The 21,582-nt window shown below is 47.8% G+C and overlaps 7 protein-coding genes across 7 annotated transcripts; 2 read left to right on the top strand and 5 right to left on the bottom strand.

Annotated features, from left to right (window-relative positions):
• Positions 1-945: 945 nt before the first annotated feature.
• Positions 946-1,864, bottom strand: BC939DRAFT_492468 (uncharacterized protein). The gene has a single exon (XM_051559526.1). It carries the CDS (start codon positions 1,533-1,535, stop codon positions 1,176-1,178), a length of 360 nt encoding a protein of 119 aa, XP_051412988.1. The 5' UTR covers positions 1,536-1,864; the 3' UTR covers positions 946-1,175.
• A 3,315-nt stretch (positions 1,865-5,179) lies between these two features.
• BC939DRAFT_449420 (GPCR-chaperone-domain-containing protein) lies at positions 5,180-8,774 on the bottom strand. The gene is made up of 7 exons (XM_051555381.1): positions 7,856-8,774; positions 7,552-7,583; positions 7,424-7,440; positions 7,168-7,251; positions 6,938-7,006; positions 6,695-6,837; positions 5,180-6,528 (listed from the first exon to the last, which is right to left on the bottom strand). Exons 1-7 carry the CDS (start codon positions 8,450-8,452, stop codon positions 5,278-5,280), a joined length of 2,193 nt encoding a protein of 730 aa, XP_051412989.1. The 5' UTR covers positions 8,453-8,774; the 3' UTR covers positions 5,180-5,277.
• A 755-nt stretch (positions 8,775-9,529) lies between these two features.
• BC939DRAFT_136413 (uncharacterized protein) lies at positions 9,530-10,887 on the top strand. The gene is made up of 2 exons (XM_051550111.1): positions 9,530-9,918; positions 10,088-10,887. Exons 1-2 carry the CDS (start codon positions 9,615-9,617, stop codon positions 10,783-10,785), a joined length of 1,002 nt encoding a protein of 333 aa, XP_051412990.1. The 5' UTR covers positions 9,530-9,614; the 3' UTR covers positions 10,786-10,887.
• A 916-nt stretch (positions 10,888-11,803) lies between these two features.
• On the bottom strand, positions 11,804-15,231 carry BC939DRAFT_449429 (uncharacterized protein). The gene is made up of 5 exons (XM_051555382.1): positions 14,852-15,231; positions 14,611-14,712; positions 13,779-13,932; positions 13,017-13,696; positions 11,804-12,923 (listed from the first exon to the last, which is right to left on the bottom strand). Exons 1-5 carry the CDS (start codon positions 14,853-14,855, stop codon positions 11,959-11,961), a joined length of 1,905 nt encoding a protein of 634 aa, XP_051412991.1. The 5' UTR covers positions 14,856-15,231; the 3' UTR covers positions 11,804-11,958.
• Positions 15,232-16,274: 1,043 nt separating this feature from the next.
• Positions 16,275-17,375, bottom strand: BC939DRAFT_449438 (uncharacterized protein; the record flags this gene model as incomplete). Its single annotated transcript, XM_051555383.1, has 5 exons — positions 17,209-17,375; positions 16,867-17,054; positions 16,724-16,734; positions 16,550-16,701; positions 16,275-16,445 (listed from the first exon to the last, which is right to left on the bottom strand). Exons 2-5 carry the CDS (start codon positions 16,887-16,889, stop codon positions 16,275-16,277), a joined length of 357 nt encoding a protein of 118 aa, XP_051412992.1. The 5' UTR covers positions 16,890-17,054; positions 17,209-17,375.
• Positions 17,033-18,140, bottom strand: BC939DRAFT_136456 (uncharacterized protein). Its single transcript, XM_051550112.1, has 4 exons — positions 17,941-18,140; positions 17,470-17,832; positions 17,209-17,371; positions 17,033-17,051 (listed from the first exon to the last, which is right to left on the bottom strand). Exons 1-3 carry the CDS (start codon positions 18,043-18,045, stop codon positions 17,303-17,305), a joined length of 537 nt encoding a protein of 178 aa, XP_051412993.1. The 5' UTR covers positions 18,046-18,140; the 3' UTR covers positions 17,033-17,051; positions 17,209-17,302.
• Positions 18,141-19,718: 1,578 nt separating this feature from the next.
• On the top strand, positions 19,719-20,766 carry BC939DRAFT_449444 (uncharacterized protein). The gene has a single exon (XM_051555384.1). It carries the CDS (start codon positions 19,995-19,997, stop codon positions 20,451-20,453), a length of 459 nt encoding a protein of 152 aa, XP_051412994.1. The 5' UTR covers positions 19,719-19,994; the 3' UTR covers positions 20,454-20,766.
• Positions 20,767-21,582: the final 816 nt, after the last annotated feature.

Consider the following 21,582-nt stretch of genomic DNA (forward strand, 5'->3'; position numbering starts at 1 on the left):
AGCGTCTGTGGGGCCACACAGACTTTCCAAAGTTGAAGAAGCCTCCTGAGCAACGTGTCAATTTCCATGAAGAATCGATTTACGTAGTTATTCCCCCATTGCCCTCTGGCCAGAATCTTTTTTGCGTGCTGCGACGAACTTCTCTGGACGCTAAAGGACGCAAGGCTCTCTTTCCCTGGAACGAGTGCCAAAAGGCTTTTCAATGACCGCCTCCTCTCTGTTGCTGCTCACATTGGGCGATATGTTTGGTCAGAAGGGTGTCGTTATCAACTGCACTTCCTACACATGAAAACAGCATTATCTCCGCAATGAAGCCCAATTGATAGATAGATCCCATATCGTAGATTGATCCCAAGTCGTCGATAGAACCCGATAATCATGGGGCGAGATTGTGGGCCAGCCAAAGAGAGTCATTGAGTGCAATAAAAGTATATAACGACACAGAGCCGCTTATAGTAGCACACTTTTATAATTTCTACTGGCCTGAACTCTGAGCGCTTTTTACCAACTTACTGAGAAACACTCTTGACCACTCCGACCCGCGCTGATGCATAATAATCTCATCACTGCTCCTGGGAACGCTTTGTGTAACGTTGACTGAGAAATAGGCTGACGTGTGAATGTTAATCCAATCACTGCGCGCTGTGTAACCTTGGCTGAGAAACTAGCCTCAGATGACTCCCCATTCTCGCTTTCAAGTGACCTTCCGCATTATGCACCACAACCTCGCCCTCAGCTGACCCCCTGCTTCCCAGACCACTCACTTTCCCTCAACTGGCCGTGGTTGCGCTCACGTGTCTCTGGCGTTGCCATCAGCGACGACAATGTCGATATGAATGCAAAAGAAACGTGAATGCGTAGTGTCGTAGCCACCATAGGACAGCATTCTACAATAAACATCCTCTTTGTCCCTGGCTTCACCCATCTCTTGAACTGCTATCCTGAGTTTGGTATTCCTTCTGCACTGGTGAAGGATAATTCTAGCCTCACTCAAAGCTCCGACCAACGATCATGCGTATTCCTCGTTCCATGTCTTGCATAAACCGTGGCCTCAACTAGTGCCAGTCTTTTCGTATATGGAATATTTATAGAAGGGAGGAAGTAAGGCACTGGCCGAGTCGTTGGTTTTCCTCATTGACTCAAGCTTCGAGCGGTTTATTTTGGCAATGACCAAACTACAGTTCAACAAATGCCGCAGCATAGAGGTCGGAGTTGTCGTTATGGCGACCACAGAACACAAGCTTGAGATCGTATTTCTTCTCATCGATCTCCATTGTCGCAGGCCAATAGTCACCACCTGCACCAGGGGCTGGAAGCTCGGCTATTAGCTCCCCAAACATCCTCCTACCGGAGAACCACCCCACCGTTTGGTTGCTGATGGAGTAATGGGGTATCATACTGGCACTGTAATGCTTGAAGTCTACTCGGCTGTTATTGTGGACTCCAATCAACTGAAGCTCGTACTGGGGTTCTCTTCTGTCGTGCACCCAGAGCTTGACAGCGAAGGTCAGCTTTGTCTCGGTGTAGTTGACCATGGTTATGAATCGCGATTTGGATGACTCGGAAACGAACCAACCATTCAATACAAAGCAACGAGACGGTGTTCAATAAGCTGATCTGCAGAAAATAAAAGGCCAGAGGATGAAAGAAGAAGGACAAGAGGTCGTGATGACGGCAGGTGAAGGTAGAGAAGTTTGTGCACATGCAAATGACGAGAGGACAAAGTGGGGGCAGAGCCATGTGTTCACATGCAGTTGCTAGAAGGGCGAAGACGAGGGTGAAGCTAAAACGACATGATAAACTGTATGGCACAACCTGAAGTTGCAAAGATGATGCTTTCAACTACAAGCAGCAGGGGCTGATTGCGATACAGTCAAAAGCAATTGGACGGGTCGAGTCTCATCTGAATATATCTAGGGATTGTCTACGTAGAGATCATTCTCCTCTCTCTCTTACCTACGCCTTCTCACCGTTCCAAGGCATGCTTCCTCCTCAACAACAACAAAAAAAGCAGAAAACAAGCACCTCGAATCTATGGTTCCGCTCCAACCTCTCGCTCTTTTAAGGACGTCAAGAACATTGTCATGACCAACGAGGAACGGAAACGTTTGCGCGAGCACAAGTTAAATAACCCCTTACTTCGCAGGGAGACCTAGTCAAGTGGTTTTGGAGGAATCACAACGGGAAGCTCGCCCAGAGCACTATTTCCAACACTCTTGCTAACATATCGAAGTTCATTGCAGGCGAAGGCTATACCAATCCAACTCTAAAACGCAACAATGTTGCCATGTATCCAGGCATGGAGATCAAAGAGAAAGCAGCATCGATTCTTAAAAAGCATGATGGCAATGCTACTTTCAAGTTCTCACATGGTTGAGCCGTTGGCCTCAAATGTCGCCGTGGTATTTATACTTCTCGTTGCTTTGGCGAGAGTGGATCCGTCGACATGGCCCTGGTTGAGGCTTCTCTTCCAGATACCAGAGCAAAACCCGCCCAGTATGAGTGGGTGGATATCTATAATATGGACGAGACAGGTCTTTACTATAGGATAGAGGTGAGTGTATTCAGCGTGAACAGGGATGATCTGTTGCGAGCTATTGTTAACATCTGTATATATTTAAGGCCGATTTCCCCCTAGCTATGAAGCGATTGGAAGGTCATAAGAAGGGAAAAGAGCGCATTACCATAGATTGTGTTGTAGCGGTGATGGCTCTGACAAGGTTACGTCTTTGATCATAGGCTCCGGACGAAACCTTCGGCGCTTCAAAAACATCAACTTGGAAAACCTTGGATGCATGTACCGCTGGAACAAGAACTCGTGGATGAATCGCACAGTATTCGAGGAGTGATTCCTGGCTTTCGGTAGGAGGATTCGAAGGGCTTCGAAGGAGACTTTGCTATTATTCGGCAACTTCAGTGGGCATATTCCATCGTCCTTGATGCCCACCCTTAGAAAACACTACCATCCTGCAGCGATCTTACATCATGGCAGAGCATACTTTGGCTGTACGATTTTGGCCAAAGGAGGCACTGTACCGTGTGACTGGAGGAGGTCAAGGTAGATGCAATGGCAAGAAGCAAATGACATCTCTTCATCAGAAGGGTTCATGCCATATAATGTTTGGTACTTGAAACAAACCCTGTACAGTCCTTCACAATTATCGATTGGGACAGATGAGGGCGAGAAAATGCAGGACGATGATGACAGTTTATATTGAGCAGGGACAGACTAGAACAAGGACGATTTACTATCGGTACTGAAGGATACAGTGCCTGATTCGCAACAGACACTAAAACTACAGACGAAAAAGAGACCTTTCTACCCTCTGGGACTCACCTTATCTACCGTAGCAACAAAAGGGAAACTTCCGAATTGCGGAGGTTGTCACCAAGCGATTCAAGAGGCAGTAGGCGTTTGGTGCTGAAACGGGCAGTCAACATAGACAAAGGTTTCACGACCACTGTCTCTTATCATTGCTTGTAATCCTGCATAGCCGCTTTACCCTGAAACCTACACGTTGAGGCCTAGGAACACATTCTGGCAAAATAAAGAGCAATGGTTATGGCTAGTTAATAGTGGCAGTGCACCGTGCGTGCATAAGGGATCTTTAATCTAGTTGGCAACTTTAGTTGGCACTCTTCAGATTTTTAGATGCACAACGGATTAATTTGGACGAAAAAAAAATCCGCTCAAGTTCAGAAACTGCGTCCCGGACGTTTGGACAGATTTCCCGCCAAAAGTTGCGGGAGTTTTACTATAGGAAGTAGGTTTCAGGCCCAAAATTGAACGCATTTTTTTTGTTCCAGATACAAGCCACAAATTGATCAGACACAGAAGTATCACGAATCTGTTGCAGCCTAGGCACCACAGGATTGAGTGTCTGAATTTTCTTACTACACGCGTATGGGCCGATATACACAGCAGACAGCTGTCAGCGTCCACCGCTTTCATCCTTGCTTCTAGTTACCTCTGTCCGCTTTATTACAGAGAACAGAACACCTCGCGAGGAGAGACAAGGCTACGAGGCGGAATAATCCTGTCTGTCTGTTTGTAATAAAAGCCTATAGTTCCAGGTTGTTTGCCCTCTATGCATCCTGATAGTGATTTTTCTCCTTTTCGCTTTATTCCGCACTCCAAACGTTTACGTTGTCATCATTATCGTCCTTATTACCGTCAATCTTATCCTTATCCTCATCCTCCTTCTCATCTTTATTGTCATCCTCGTCCTTGTATTCACCGGACAGGGGTCTGCGACTATGCTTCCGAGTGTTAGCAAGGCCATCAAAGTACTCAGTCGCATTCGGCCAAGAAAGACTTTGGGTATCTTGACCCCCTCCTGCCCTCGGCATGGACAATGCAATTTCCTCAAGAGTATCCTTGCGCTCACTCCAGTAGGAAGCGCTCTCAAACCAATCCTCGAGCGGCTCGAGTTTCTTCCACTGGTTGATCATTCACTTCACTACATCAGCTCCTTCCTCCAACCAGACAGAGCACGCACTCCATTACATGCTTGCAGCTGAGCATATATGCTTCAGCGTCTTCAACTACTACAGTTCCATGCCTAACGACGCTCTCAGCGTATCGTAAGAGACCTCATGCCGTTCCTCCCAGCCGCAGCCTTTGTTGCAGACCCGAAGACACTCTAGTTTCGAAAACGACGCCAGTCGTCCAGACACCTCACGATTCACTCCCAGTTTCCGCTCCTCAATACTCTAGAGACCGGCATTAATACCCGCATCAAGCTTACGAAGGTCCATGAGGATGGATCTACGGCTGACGAACGATATCGAAGTGCCTCACAGTGTTGCAGACTGTTGCAGACTGTTGTAGACTGTTTCAGACTGTTGCAGGGTGTCGTTCGAGGATCTTGCTCGGCCAATGTCCAGATTCAAGAGTGCTTATGAACGACTTTTGGAGGGGCGCGACCGCTGCATGGAGTTAACTTGTGTGAGCAGATTTACAAGGGGATGAGAATTTTCGATCCCACCCACCTTCAACATTTATTACACCAAACAAATTTGCATGCTGTTAAAGCTGGGGGAGGCGGGGAGTGACAGGAATAGTTTCTTCGTCTTCACACATAACTCGCTCTCTCGCTTATTCTCTCATTCACAGAACGACAGAACGAATGCCTTAGTTGCACACACACACACACACGCAAGCAAGATTCATATGTAAAACAGGTTTATTTATTTATTTATGTATTTTACTGCGCGACCAGTCAGTCTATCCACCCACTCGTTTCTATATTTTTTAACGTCGTCTTTGCTCCCTCCTTAGGTGTCATCTTCCCCTCCGCGCCTGATAATAAATCCCTCCGCATACCCCTGGCTCTCCCCCGGGATCTCAAACATCTCGTCTTCAATAATCCTCTGCGCATCATAATTCACAAACGTCACATCCGCCGACAATGACGGATACACCGGGATGTTCGCCCGGATCGGGAAACCTGGCGGCAACTGGAATTCCAGAAACTCCTTCAGCTTGCCCACCAATCGGTTGTTATCCATCCCAACCACCTCCAACAGCGGTAGGATCTTCTCGATCGTCAACGGGAACTGCGGCGCCTGCGTCTGGGCCTTGTTGCCGAAAAGACTTCCCTGTGAGGATGCCACAGAAGACGCGCCGATCGACGCTTGTGAACTGTTCTCGTGAAGCGTCGAGGACCCGCTCCCTGTCTTACTACTGTTATTGCTGTCATACATCCATAGGGTCGCACCAAAGGTCTTGCGCGATTCTTTTTGTTCCAACGGTCGTCCCAGATGCAATTCCCCTTGCTTCGATGGATCAAAGTACTCCTCGAACGTAACTCTCGTCGCAGGTGGTGGCGTCAATGATTCGCGATACATGACTTGCGGATCTTGATCCTCGTCCTCACTCTCATCGCCCTCGTTCATCTCTCCCTCGGCTTCCTGAAGAGCCGTCTCGAAAAATGCATCATCCGAGATGGTCCCCGTACTCCGTGTGTGCTTCTTAGGGATTGAGAGAGCCGCTCCCTCTCCTGGTGCTCCTGTAGTATTCGATCCGGGCGCCGTAAACGACACTTGCTGTTTTGTCTGATTCTCATCTCCGACGATTGCTTCACCACGATTAGACTCGCTCTCCGGCTCTGCTGCAAAAGGCGAAAACAGAGGTTGGTGAATAGGTCGCCTTGGCTGAGCGCCTCGTCCTCCTCGTTTTTCCGCTCTATCCGCACCAAACTTGAGCACAACACCCTTTTCGGGTTCGCCGCTTTCTACATGTCCGCTTGCTTCAATCGCGCCTTCATGCTGATGATGACGCTGATGCGGAACCTGATGCTTATGTCCTCCATGGCCATGGGACATCCGTTTCAAGGCCTGAATAGGCTTTCCAGTTTCGTCCCTCAGATGCTCAGATCTCACCCGAGTACGGAACTCGACGCCGTCCATCTTCCAGACCGCGCAATCGAATTCGCCGACCTTCTCAACTTTGTTGGTTCTGTAGCCCCAAAGTCCCGTCTTGGCTCTTTGAAACTTGATCGCAGACGTCGGCACATTTGTCGAAGTCTTTTAAAACGCACATTGCAGCATAGCGTGAGAGTGAGAGAGAAAAAGAGAGAAAAAGAGAGAGAGAAAGGGAAGCATCCTCGTCAGCATGCCTAGACCATAAAAATGAGGTAAAAAGAATATTATCCCTTTTACAACCAGAAATTTTTCAAAAGCGTTTGCCTACAATTTCCGAGTTGAAGCAGGTAGATACTTCTTCCTCAATTTCTTCGTCCGTGGGTTCATAATCCTGCTTGTGGTCATCGTCAGACGATTTCGCCAGTCGCTGTGTGATCTTTTTTATTCTATCCACAACCACCAATTCTGGGCCTATGCGATAACAGAAGCAGCGGCACTTGTTTAGAATGAGATTGGCCGTTATCCCGAACAAAAATCCTGAGTATAGCGTTCCCTCAAAAGGGTTCATTACCTGATTCGGGGTCGACCCGAAAGATGATCGAAATATGTCCTCTGATCCACTTCAAGTTCTCAAATCCAACTATCAAGATACAGCAAATGCGAAAAAAAAAAAAAAAAAAAAAAAAAAAGCCCTCCTCGGTTAGAAATGAACATCGATTCCTGCCCCGCCCTTCTTAACAGACAGTTTTTTCTGCAACAACATATGCATCAATAGTTCGTCATCCCCTCCTTCGCCCTTACCGAGAGAAGTATCCATGCGAACGCAATTGCCCTTCTTCCAGATGTGATAAGTGTCATTCGGACACAATCCACTTACGAATGGCACTATGATTAGAAAACGGACAAGAAAAGGGCAAAAAGGGCATAAAGGAACCCCCAGTCAGTATCCAGTCCTGTACTGTCATGTCGTGTCATGTCCTGCCCTTATGTCCTGACTGTGTCCTCGGCTGAACTCTTCTTCTTTTTTCCTTCTCAAAGGGCTTTTTTTTTTTTTTACCCCAGCTCTGAAACTCCCTAATAATAATACGAATGACAAAAAAAAAAAAGTATTAATAACTCACGCGTGATGCCTAGGAAAAAAAATCCAGATGATCTACAAATATATCTCAGAGAGCAGCTTCTTACCATTGCAATTGAAAGTAGAATTGATCAAGATCCTGTTGGGGGAGGAAAGGGGGGGTCCAGTTCCATGTGAATAATGCCCACCGAGAATCATCCATGCCAACAGAGGTTCGATAACGAATGACGAAGCATCAAGAGGACAAGTAAGCAAGCAATCGAAGAAAAAAAGGGGAGGAAAGGAACTATTAGCAAACCTCTTAGTCGCTTTGGAAAACTCTGCATGCCGCATGAATGAATGGATTGACCCACTCGTCATTTCTATATTAAAAAAAAAAAAAGAAGCATGCGAAAAGAAACCTCACGTTACCGTGGACAGCTGCTTGACGAGGTTCATGGCCTTGGTCTTGAACGAGCCCGAGAACTCCTTGCGCTGGTACCTTGTCAACATCTCGATCAATTCGCGGTTCCCCAGACTTGTAGCCTCCTGTCGTGGTGTCCATCCTGATCCGGAACGTGCCACAGGGTTGGCTCCTGCCTTCAAGAGGATCCCGACCATGTCTTTGCGGTTCAGCATTACTGCCAGATGTAACGGAGTGTGAAAGTGGTTGTCCATGGTGTTGATGCTGGGATGATGCAATGGCTTTGCCTTCTCATCCTGTGAAGACGTCCCTTGCTGCTGTTTTTCCTGAGCCTGGCTGGGGTGTGAGCTGATGTCGTTTGCATGGGTGTGAGAGGGATGGTGTGATGCCTTGTAGGGGGCCAGGTACATCTTGAGGGTGTGGACCTTGTTCAGAAAGACCAGCTTGTGAAGCGCCAGCGGGTCGGCTGGGTCAACAGCTACGGATGCCATCTTTGTCAGGTTTGAATAGGATGAAGGATGAATGAAAGTGGAATGTAGGGATAGAAAGATGGGAACAAGGGAGCCCAAGGATGATGTCAAGGGGTCATGGTCATGGTTGGTCATCACCACCAGACACACACATCAGACACAATTTTTGCCACCAAACACTCCACAGTGGTGTCATCCACTTTGTGGATACGCATTTTTTTTTTGCCCCCCGTGGGTGTTTGATCCCGAAAATAGCTTTGCGGTGTTGCTGCCCCCTTTTGAACCTTCTCCTCACTCCACACATGCAAAACAGCGCAGAATGTGAGTATGCAGAAAACAGCTGCGCCATGCCCGGCTGCCTCTAACATCCTCTTCACGCGTTGAACATAACCACTGCGCCATGTAACCTGGAATAAAAATAAAAAAAAACTTAGTTGCAAGGATGGTCACCAATCCATCACCATCGTCACTTTCTGGATACCTTGCAGACTGGACCCTGAAGACCTGAGCCCTACTCTGCCGTGTCAGCAACGTACTTTGTTATCGTACCAAACAACAATACAGCCGATGGTAAAAGCGCAAAATCACGATGGAGGGTGTTCGCACGTTGTGGTATTTGGAATCAGTCAATTTTTAACGGACCATTCTATACTGCTGCAGCAATGATCAGCCTGCTTCCAATCCATACTCTCCCTTTGAGATCTTGCACAGAGCCGTTGAACTTAATTGCAGACCGAGCTAGACAGTCTATCCTAGAAAATACTAGTTGAAATAAGAGTGGTTGCGTTTAAAAGATGCAGCATACTCTCCACAGGGACCGTTGACCTGCCCGCATGATTATGTAAAAATGCCTGATGAGAATTTAGGACAGAACTCCTACGATGCTAAATACAGTGCTTTCAAACACGCGTAACGCCAGCTGTCTTTACTGAAAGGGACCAAGTTTGAGCTTCTTACACCCCTACTCTATTTCGATAAGGCATCTTATTGCAAAGCAGGCGGATGAAATTGGTATTCGAGAAAGAGGGATGGAAGAAAGTGATGAAAAAATAGGAAAGTGTGAATCCATCCGACACACCTGGTCCTCGTATCAGACCGCAGGTTTATAAACGCGTATCTCGCGATCACCCTTATAAAACTCTCCATCATCCTCGTCCCCAGGTCCTCCAACATACCGCTTTTTTTTTTTTTTTTTTTTTTTTTTTTTTTCCTCTTCAGCCCCCCCCCCACTTTTTGGTTGCCTATCTCGCCGTATTAATCTCATATCCCTGTATCCTTACAGACGTTCCCCCGCATCATGAAGACATCTACCGTCACGGTCCTGTCACTCCTCTCCTGTGTGAGCTCCCTCGCTCAGGGATTCGTCTACCCAACCGAGCCCATCAACACCACCGTCTGGACACCAAACTCGACCGTCACCATTGTCTGGACCGAGGACAATCAGCCTCCCATGCTTTCCACCAAACCCGAATTTGACATCTTCTTGATGACCGGTGCAGACGACCATCAGACCAAACTCGCTACGATCGCCACAGACGTCAAAGGTGGAACGAATACAACCGTTCACTACCACGTTCCTTATGTCTCGCCTCCTGGCCAAAGTACGTAGCTTCAACTTTTTTTTTTTTTGCATCTAGTCGTTTATTGGGTTTGAAAAAGATTGGAAGATGCAAACCGACTGGCCTCGGTTTCTACATATCTCTCATATTAACACCTCTCTCTCTTGCCCTTTTTTTTTTTTTTTTTTTTTTTTTTCGGCATCTTCTATAGTCTACTTCCTAATGTTCCAGACAAGGGACCAGTCTTCGACCGCATGGGCTACCCGCTTCACCATCGCAGACGCCGCCGGGAACCCAGGCTCGCTACGCCCAACCATCCCTCCAGGTCAAGCCATCAACCCCGGCGGCATCGGTGCCATTGTTCCCGAACCCACGGAAGAGGAACTCGAAAAGATGCAACAGCAGTATAAAAAAGAAATGAAGGAAAAAAATAACGATTCGCAGTCGAAATCAGATTCAAAAAACTCTACCACCAGTAACGACGACAACAACAACAACGACAACGACAACGATAACGATAAGACTAGCAAGAAAGTAAAGGACAGCACTAAGGAAGACATGCATCCTGGTGGAACCTACCCGCATCCTGGTGGAACCTATCCGCATCCAAGTGGAAACAAAAACAGCAATGCGACAAAAACCGATGATACCGAGGAGACAAAGGATAAATCCACACAAGAACAACAACAGCAGCATCAACCGCAACCACAAAAGCAACCACAACCGCAAAAGCAACACCCAGGAACAGGAAGTACCATCCCGAATACGATCGATATTCCTGCTGGAGGCAACACGAACAAGAACGTGGTGTACAGTGGCACTGCGGGAGGACTCGTTGGCGCGTCATCGGCTGCTTCTTCCGTGGCCATGGTTGCCTTCATCGGCTTGGCTGTCTTCATGAGCTTCTGATCGGGGTTGGGATCGATGAGGGAGTTGGTTGGTTGGTTAGTTGAGAAAACCGCATGTGGTTACAGCTCTAATAGTAACTGCCCTGTAGAATCTTTTTTTTTTTTTTTTTTTTTTTTTTTTTGCTTTCGATTTATGAATACAATGGAGTCTTTTGGAATGAGAGAAAAACAGAACGCGAGACCCTGGATCTCACACGGTCGTGCGACCATGTGAACTTGTTTTTTTTTTTTTGGGACACCAACTTTAAAAGAAAAAAAGAAACCGACTGACGATTAGGGGGGAAGTCAGGACCCTGCGTTTTTGCGTTTTGGTCCCCCTCCTCCTCCTCCTCCTCCCCCTGTCCGTCGATATAATTCATTCTCCGAAAACCACGTTTTGTGCTTTTGCGCCCTGTGCACACACCTTCTTTCATTTGTTGTCATACCCCCCCCCCCCCTTCCTCCCGCACACCCCACTTACGCATCTAATCCGCAATCCCCACATCTCCCACCCTCGCATTTCCTCCTCACCCTCCTCTTCCTCATCTCCGTCTCTGCTCAGCAGTCGGAAACATCCCTCCCTCTCTTGCCTCCAATAGACCAATAGGCCTGCTCCCCACTCATCGATCTTCTCAAGCAATGTCGGTTCTCCGTCGAAACCATAATCGGAAAAACATCAACTTCCCAGTCCCGTCCTCGTCCTCCAGCTCGACAACGATCGACGAGTGCATCTGCAGGCAATCCACCGTCAACATCTATGGTAACCATGATCCAGAGTCTTGCCTCTGCGCCTTTGATGCTCCTGTAACTGCCGCCGTGTTTCTTAAACTCGGAGGGTTTTTTTTTTTTTTTTTTTTTTTTTTTTTTGAAAAATATATTTACAAAATGCTTTGCTTTGAGGTCGTTTGACCTGTTTGCTAGTCTGCCCGCCTGTTTGCCTTGCTACTTACTATCATGCTACCGATAATGTTACAGATCGAAAATGGTTTTGAATCGAACAAACAAAAGACGCCAACGAAAAAGATGAAAAATGAAAGAAGGAAAAGAAAGAAAAGAAAGAAAAGAAAGAAAAAGAAAAAGAAAAAGACCAAGAGGACTCTTCCACCCATTAGATGATATAGAAAACATTGTAAAAATACAGATTGATGTTGAGAGAAAGAGAAAAGAAAAAGGATGTCGCCTATGCTTCATGCCCTCACACAAAGGAACCGAACTTCTCTTGGAATCGGATCAAGTCCCCCGTCAGTTTGTCCATCAATTCCATGCTCGTAGTCGTCCCTGCCGGATCTGCCTTATTCTCCGAGGACCTCTGATCATGACCATCCGAAGGGTGATGCGGCGGCGTCATTGGCTCGTGCGTCGTCTCTGATTCCGGTGTCCCGGAGCTGTGGCGATGATGATGGTGGTGATGATCGTGCACAGACAAAGGGGGGGTCGATAACAGCGGTAGCCTATCCTGCGCACTCAAAGGCACGACCCGAATCGTCATTTCCTTGCCTATCCCATTCGTTATCGTTGTCGGTACCTTGGTGTCGGTAGGGCTACTTGGCTCGTGAAGCCCATCTACCAAAGACACAGTGCTGTCCATGCTCGATCTTGACAGGTCAGGGCACACTTGACTGTCTCCATGCATTGTCACTGCAGATACAGATGCAGAAGCTGGCAAACGGAACACGGACGGCTCTTTCGAGTTGACATCATTCTGCATTGAGCTGTGGTTGTCGTCATGGTGCTGATGCTGATGCTGATGCTGCTGATGTTGATGCTGATGGTCTGTTAATGATGGCGTGCCCGACTTGCTTGACAAAGATGAATCGTCCAGAGGGGACTGTGACCCGCTCTTGCTCTTTCGGTCCGCCATATCAATTTGCACTCGAGAGATATAGTCCAACAGTTGCTTCGCCCGCTTCGTCATCTCATGGATCGTCATTCTTGAGGACGGGTATCGGATCGCTGCAGGAGCAGGAGGGGCCATTGGCTGCGGTGTTCCTTCGCCGTTCGGCACTGGGGTCGAATGCCGTGATCCATTGCGTGTGCTATGTCCGCGGTCGCCATTTCGTCTGGGAAGCGCCTTTTTGGTCGATGACACAGGGGACAAGACCGAGGGTACTTGTTGATGTGAGCAAGAGTCGATGCCCTTGCGAGTCCTCGATGGCGTATCTGTGTTTGTTGATGAAAATAATAGATATATTAGTCTTCATTGCGATTACAGCATGACCATCGCGCAAAAAAAATATTAATCCGTGCACATACCTGGGCGGTCCTCACTTGATTCTTCCTTGTTCACTGAGCCGTCTTCGTCCCCAGGCGAGGCAGACTCTGCATGAGAGGTCATATCTGACCTGTTCGTCTTTCTCCTCTTGCTTGATGGACCCATACTGTCGACCGCGGCATTGCGCTTTGCGTCTTCCTCGCTCTTTGCACTTGCGAAGGACTCGCTTTGTTGATGATGATGTGAGATGCTACCGTTGGAAGCTGGGGAAGTGGAGCGAGACTGTCCCTTGGACGACGGCTTTGAGACAGACGTTTTTTTGGAGCCCATGCGCCCATGGTTGGGCGATGACGTCTTTGGGGACGATGACGGGGACGAGCTGGATGAAGAGTCATGGTCGTTTGAGGCCTGTCCAGCCTTATCCTTTTTGTTGTCGTATGCATGAGATGATGTAAACGATGCAGTCTCGATGTCCTTGCTCTTGGATGAATCCTGGTGGTGATGACTGTCGTCGTTAATGTCCGTATGGGTGCTTGAAGTCTTTCTCCGCCTCTTTGAGGAAGTGCGCAGAGCGAATTCGTCCTCCAGCTCGTCCTGGTGTTCTTCGTTCCATTTCTGCTGGGCCAACATCAGGTCCATGGGGATAGAAGCCTCCTTCGAGTTCATGGTGCTTCGCTTCTTTGTAGGCTTTTGCGCTAAGTTTGATTTTGAGTTTGATACACTAACAAAGGAAAGACGTTGTTAGTGGAAAGACACATTTACAATTCGAATAATAGAAACCACCAGTGTGAGAGATGACTTACAGTTGACCATTGACGACCTTGTAGGGGTGATTCTCGGGCCGACAAGAATCGCAGTAGTATTGGTCTGGGGTGACCTCTCCATCGCCGAGGCCGACGCAAGGGCAGTGCTGCCACACCTTGCATATCTCGCACTGGATCATAACACCCTCATGGTCTATTGGACATAGTGGATACAGAGAGAGGAGATTAGGTATCCTGGAGACAACAATAACAATGAACTCGTCTCGGAGGAATACAGCCGCATGTGCTTCATATGAGCGTCTTGCAAGTGTTTTCTGTGGCACCCCAAAGAATATTGCTTCCACCACTGGTACAAGTCGTGTATGTGTGTGCTGGGGTAAGTTGCATTTTCAAAAAGAAATGAGGAGTGCGCGGTGTAGAGTAGGCTATGTGTTGCTCCACTGCGTCCATTCGTCATGGTCCAGAGTCAACTTTTCACCCTTCCCTCATTATTTTTTCTTTCCCTCGCTCGTTGGGATGCATTCAAGGGGGGTTGGGTGGAGGATGGCAGAGCATGCCGGGACAAACAAAATAAAAACGACACTCGCAGCCAGTGATGGTAGGCTGAATTAGTCCTCTTTCTCTGTTGTCCCGTACCGATAAAGAGTGTGTTGAGATAACAGCTGTGTGTGTGTGTGTGTGTATGCGTGTGAGTGTTGAGTGGAAAAGAGGAAGACAGGTGGCGTAATAATATATAAAAAAAAGCCGGCAGCCGTGCAGTGAGTGCCCCATCACTGACTGAGTGACCCGATGACCCTCCAGTGGAGCAATGCAACATCAGCAACAACAACACAAGCAGAGTGAGACGAGAAAGCAGTGAATGTGCACTTACGTTGCTGATTGCAGACACAGCGGGTCTGGCCACCATCGTCCTCTTCTTCCTTCTTCCTGCTTTGCTTGGAGTGGCCACCACGGTTGCTTCTTCGGGCAGACGCTTTTTTTTTTTTTTTTTTTTTTTTTGAAGAGAATGAGAGTAAGAGAGTGAAAAGAAGAAAGGGGCGGTCAGTCGTCGGCGTTGCTGTTGTTTGCCAAAGTCATCAACAACTGCAGCGGAAAAAAGCAATGAGCGTTACCCATTGAAGTTGTGTGAGTGTCTCGAGGGGCGAGTTCGAGTTGAGTGCTGCTACAGTGGCTGTAAAGCGCTTGCGGGCTCCTTGCTGGCGGAATAAGAAAGTTTGCACTGGGGTGTGGGTGTATAGGCAGGTGTGTATGCGTGTGTGTGTGTGTGTGCGTGTGAGTGGGAGGGAGGGAGAGAAAGATAACGAAGCGAGACTTGGAGGTGAAGTGAGAGAGGAAGGGCGCAGGATGGTTGGAGGGATGGATGCAGAGGTGGAAAGGGATGCGGATGAAGAAAAGAGAAGGAGAGGACAAGGAAACGGGTGGGGAGCGATGAGAAAAGCGAGAGAGAGCGGGCAGAGGGAGAGATTCAACAGCAGAATGAAGAATGAAGAAAGAATAAAAAAAACAACAGCTGCTTCCACAGCAAGCACTGGGATTAGCCCTGCTGCCTGCCCTTTCCTCCCATCTTCCCTCTCTCTCTCTCTCTGTGTGTGTCTGTCTATCTGAGGAAAAAAAAAAATGCAGCGAGCGCAGAAAATTTTACAGTGACGTAGCGTAAACCTCCGGGAACAGTGCGATTCAGGCGTAAACCTCCTGATTGGCTGGACTCTTCGGATGGAAATAAGTTTTTTTTAGAGAGTGGTGATCCTATTTTGGAACACAATCCTCCAGATTCATTTGACCATCAATAAGAGTTCGTCTTCCTGTGCCTGAATTGACCACGGCCATTCTGTTCAGTGTATCCAGTACATTTATTTCTAACATCTTTGTCCCGCCCGGACAGCATTGAGGCCTTTCACCTCAAGCAAGGTCTTCCTTACTCCTGCAACTGTGGTCTGAAAGTACTCGAGCGTACATTTCCTCTTCTTTGTTGAGCCAGCGGTAATGACGATCTCCGATATCATGTTTTTCAGATCGGCCTCAAGATCCTGAAGCTCCTGCTCTTGTTCTTTTTCTCTGGCTATTCCTTTCTGTTCCGCCTTTTCTGCCCTTTGCCTATGAAGTAGAAGAAGGATTGCTGGTGGGAGACCGGCGATATGGATATACCTTTTGTTCGTCTGTGTTTGGTATGACCATAGTCTGAGCAGTGTTGAAGTCAACAGCGTCTGCCTTTGCTTACTCCTTTACGTTGTATGAGGACAGTTTCTGCGGGATCATGTTGTTGAGTCTTTTGAAGTAGAGGGTTCTAAAATCAATATTCACAATCCCTTGCAACAAGTGTACAAGGTCATCTGGACGCAAATTCCCCTCACTTCCCAGGCACTGTGACTTCAGCGTCTTGTGCCAGCTCTCAACTAGATTGTTGGTATCGTTGTGTTGGCAATCCTAACGAAGCCAAAAAAAAAGAAAAAAAAAAAACTAGCAAAGTTGGATCACCACAACACTTTGGCAGAGTTCAAATGATCCGTCCATGCTCACCGATCGAAGATATAGAGCTCATTTCACAAGTCTTGTTGGTTCCATCCATTTCTTGAGATAGGTAATAAAAGCGTCTGCAGATGGTGAAAAATTGGTTGTGAACACTCTCCACTTCAGTCCTCGGTCCTCGTCTGACAGAGCGTTAAGGATCCCGTTCAATGATTTCCGCATGGCATCGCTTTCTGCAACCTGGAGCAGACCAAAAGAGATTGAGCAGGAAATATTAGAGGACGAATGGAATAATGGAACGTCTCCGGCCGACATGAGATTCTTCCTTTGCCAGTTGCACTTACATTGTGAAGTTGACGCATTTTCCGTTCCCAAGCTTGACCAACGTGAAACTTGCAGTAGTAAATATCCAAGGAACGAAATGCTTGCTTGAGAGCCTCAGTCTCGACGACAGAGCAGTCCACCATAAATTTCGAAGGGTTTAGGCCACACTCTTCTTTGACCCGTCAGCCAGGTACTGAGAACATCCCTATTACAGCTAAGGAAATAAAACACGAGGGAATGTGAGTCAGCCGAGCATAATGCAAACCTGATAGTTTTTATTTTTTTTCCTTTGAAAAGATGAAAGAAAGCACACTTTGCACCAAACGGCGGAACTTGCGTTGATTCAGAATTGCATACCATGAACGCAATCGGCACACCCAATTGTGTCTTCAAATCTTTCACCAAAAGAGTGAACAGATACGCAGAGGCGAATCTCTTATCGTTTTTTGGATCTGGCTTCAATGACTTGACGGTTTTGTGTGTTGAGTCCATACACACGATTTTAGTGCTGTCGCTCATGACCTTAAAATCATTGAAGGAAAAATATAGAATAAGTAAAAGATCGAGGATATCACGTTCTTGCCTCCAAAAAAGGGCACCTTAAGTTGGAACTTGGTGCTCCAAGCAAACATGTAAAGACCCGCATCTCCGGCAATTCCGTCAATGAATGTCCCTTTACCTCCGTCTTCGTTGATAGCTTCGATCCAGGTTTGCACGCTTGCCGTTGTATTTAATGATTTCCGAGATTTCTTTATCCGTTCACGATATACTGTTTATCTCACATCTTCATAGGATAGGCAAAGTGCTGAAGGGACAATACCGCCAGATTTCTTCTCTTCGATCTATGTGTTGTTAAAGGATAAAAGAGCCAAGAGATAGAAATGAGAAGTTGTATGACAACGGCTCAGCTCAATAACACATGACGCCATAAAAACTGTACCTCTGACATCGAGTTTTTGTCCATTCGCAGCATAGCTCGTATCCCCCTCCAGTCACTACCTTCCGCCACCTTCAGCTTGATCCAGTTGCGTTCATTCGCACCCATGGGCATATTTGACAAGGTCTGGGTCGAAAGGTCATGGTTGTGCTGCCGCCGGTAATCCACAAGCACTGCATCCATGCTGACAGGTTTTTTCATCCGAATCTCAACAGGACATCCAGTGCCAACAGATGGTCGGTTGAGCGCCAAGGGTCTGGGAGGACCGTGCCTTCTGCATTGAAAGCGGAAGCTCCAGTCATAGGTCTTTGGTCTACCATTGGTACCAGGAGCGGTGATATGGAGAAGGAGGAGAGTGCCGTCGGGCTGTTTTCAGATGTCGCGATTAGATCCTCGTTCAGAGCAGGGAACAAATTGAATGGCGGTTTGCTCTTGAAACCAGAGCGCCCTGAAGTCTTCCGGGGTGAATCTAACCATCCACACATCCTGTTCACGCGGGAATGCGTTGGGCACAACGAGATCTCGAGGTTTGAGATCACTTGGATCAATGAAAATGTCTTTCAATTTGAGTCCACTCATCCTTGAATGTGGTGACAACAGGTGTAGATGGTGAAGGTGAGAACAAGAGAGGAATGACAATGCAGGGGCAACCGATGGGAGAGAGGAAGTCAGGGAGAGGTTTGGGTCAATAGAATAGAGGCGAGTCAACAAGAAGTAGTCACTTCAAACTCCTGGTGGCTTGCAGAATGGTTCACACGCGTCTTCACATGCACCCCTTTCTCCACACCAGAGATATCAGCGGATTGATTTTTTTGGTGAGACGCTGTCAACTACAGGAGTTTTGCTTAACAAAATTGTCATAATTGACAACATCTCACCAAAAAAATCAATCTGCTGATATCTCTGCTCCACACCCTCTCATTCACTTCCCCACGCATACATTATCTCACACAAACTTTCGAATTTATTATTCCCTCGGCTCACTTTCTACATCACTTCTCTCTATTTCTCATGTAAACGACAATGGGCCTAAAAGACGGATTCGCTTTTCTACGAAGAAAAGGCTATTCTCCTCGGGCGATACACAAGTCGGCGATGGTGTCTTTCCTGGGCAGTCGGAGAGGTCTCGTCGACGTGTTGTCCTTTTACGGCGTCATCAAAAACGCCTATGCCCATTGTACCGCAGAGAAGGCCCATGCAAGGCTTGAACAGCATGTCTTGGGGCTTGGCTCTAAAACGAACCTGGTCCTGTACATCGACGGCGGGCCAGCACTAGAGAAGCAGGAGACGGCGAAGCAGCGCAAGGAATCTCGGAGCAAGGCTGCCTCCAAATGTACTGAAAGCCTCGACAAGCTCGAAAGCATCATCAAGGACGGCAGCAAGCCGTGAAAATGCCACTTCGTTGACGTTAGGAAAAGTCTCTCGGCCACTTTCTACTGGTCTTTGGAGGATCGTCAAACATTCATCGGGTACCTTCAGCAGGCCGGCTGGTCAGTACGCATCTGTGAGACAGAGGCGGATGTCGCGATCGCGTTTGATTGTGGGCCAGAGGGCTATGATTCTGTCTTGACTCTTTGGCGTCCTATCTCTAAATACTTGGTCCTGGAGTACAAGCTCAACGATGTTTGTCAGCTACTTGGATTGACTCGAACTCAACTCACGGCCCTTGCAGTGGTGTCGTCGAACGACTACAACCGCAATATATATTCCCTGGGACCAGCAACAAACTTCTCCATTATCAAGAGCCTCGATGCACCCAGTAAGCTCAAACAAAAAAATAAGACGAGCGATTATGATTTATGGTCTTGGGACAATGTAACAGGAAAAATAACCTTTTTTTTTTTTTTTTTTTTTTTTTGTTTCTTCTTCAGACACAGAGGCTATTGTGGCCGCCTATCTGAACCACGTCAAGGTCTCGACCAAGAACACAACAAACGGGGATTTTCATGTATCCTTGCGGGTCTTTGTCGATAAGAAGCAGACTCTTGTCTCCCAAACCTCCACTCCAGCAGGCCCGTCTTTCAACGATCTCTGGGACAGGTTCAGAGACCTTTGTTCCTGTTACGAGCAGCTCAAGAAAAGTCGTCCGCCTCAAAGGAGGTAATAATTTTATTTTTGTTGTGGTTGCTCTGTTCCATGTTGTCTGTAGAGACTTGTTTGACTGATTTTTTTTTTTTCTTCAAATTAACTAGCTCAACCAACGTGCAAATCGTGCGCCTGAGATCACCCCAGACACCGAACCGTTTCAAGACTGTGGAGTCGCCGGTGTTCATTAAGGATCGTCAGACGGACTCTCAAGTTTCTTCCCTTTCCCAGCCAGCTACTGACAGCAATCACAGCAGTTCGCTGCGGTCACCCAACAAACACAGCAGCTTGCTTTAACCACGACCCAAGGTCCGTCTTCACCTCAGGAAGAAGTCTGTCACTCTGTTTTGCCACGAACCCGAGTTCCCAAGAAAAACCGCCCTCGATACTCGCTTAAACGACAAGGTCGGGCCAAAACGAAACGGCGATCACCTACAGCAAAGATGAAACAATACGTCTGGAAGCCTTTCAAGGAGCCTGAACCCAAGACTGAGAAACCGAAGCCAAAGCAAAAGCAAAAGCCTGCGCCAAAATCGTTATCAACTTCAACAGCGAAAACCTACAAGTTGAAAATCACTAGGATGTTGGCCTACCAGCACCCGACGACCTCTCTGCACATCGGCACTCTATCCGCCAATATCGAGCAAGCTCTTCCCAGCCAAAACAGTCTCCAACACGAGGTGAAGTCTGTCCTCTTGGATGCTGCAAGTGAGGCGGCTCGCATCAAGCGCAAGGCCCAGATGTTGATTGGGAAGTACTTGGAATGCCTGGTCGAAAAAGGACTTGAAAGACTGGATGCTCAGGATCGGACCTTTCTCGATCTGATATGTCCGCGAGTCACCATGAAGGATGTCAAGAACAACGCCGATGATGCCGTGGAGGAAGACGAGGATGGGGATTAGATTGCTGGCATTGTGGACGAAGACGAGGAGGATGAGGGCAATGTTGAGGAGGATGACACCGATATGGGAGGATCAGGCGGGAGTGACCAAGCGCAGCGGCATTTCCTTTCAAGCTTACTTGTTTATCTGTACTCTGGCAACATCCCAACAAAACAGGAGGTCGTCAAGTTCATCAAGCGTCTTGAAGAACTTCATCTGTACAATCCGCCGCGGACTCGGGTTGAGATCAACGAAAGAATGCCGTTCACACCCACGGACCTAGTGCGATCCGTAGTCGGACAGCTTAAAGCTGAGCTTAAACGAATGTACAAGACTGGAACCTGCGATCTCCACAAGATGGTAAGACTTGAAGTGGCATGTGTTTCTCTAATTTTTTTGCGGAAATCCAGATTCGGGGGGATCTCGGCCTTCGAGAACTACCTGACTCTGAACAAGTTGTCTCCGAACCCCAGAAGGACTATCCCTATAACGTCGTCCAAGCAACCGTATGTCGGATTCTCTGAGAGAGAGCTGGCTGGGCTCTTCTTCAAGAGAGGTGGAGCGCTTAAGCGGGGGCTTATAGATCTGGCAACCGAGGACAGATTCCATGCTTCTATCGACGAGTCTACAGATGGATGGTAGAAAGAGCCCGGGTTCTTGATCAAGAACTTTGTCGCCGATATCGATCCTAAAGGCCTGAAGGCTCGCCAGAAACGAAGAGCAGGTCGCCGAGCCAAAATCAAATTACGGTCCCTCAAGAAACTCAAGAAGCACTTGCAACAGCTTGAGGAACCTGGATTCCAGACAAGAGACTACGTCGAGAACGGGTATATCTCCAGGGGATCCCTAATGACAGATGGATTGGGATTGTACCTGTCGGTCTTCAAGTTGAAGGAGCTACAATCTGTACGATACAGGAGGTTACCAGACGATCGTCTGCCGCTCAGGATCGTGTCGACAGCCGGAGGCACAGACTACTACCTTCAAGAAATTCGTAACGTTATCCGGACCGAGGAGGACATCGAACAGTTGTGGCCAGGAGTCAACCCAAGCGATATCAAGATCCTGACACTCGATTTCGGAAATGGAGTCTCGTCTCCCACCACTTCGGGGTCCAGGCGCGAGCATCACCAAGTACTGAGAGGCACTT

Source organism: Gamsiella multidivaricata, assembly GCF_025024155.1.
Source record: "Gamsiella multidivaricata strain RSA 2152 chromosome Unknown BC939scaffold_27, whole genome shotgun sequence".
NCBI lineage: Eukaryota > Fungi > Mortierellomycota > Mortierellomycetes > Mortierellales > Mortierellaceae > Gamsiella > Gamsiella multidivaricata.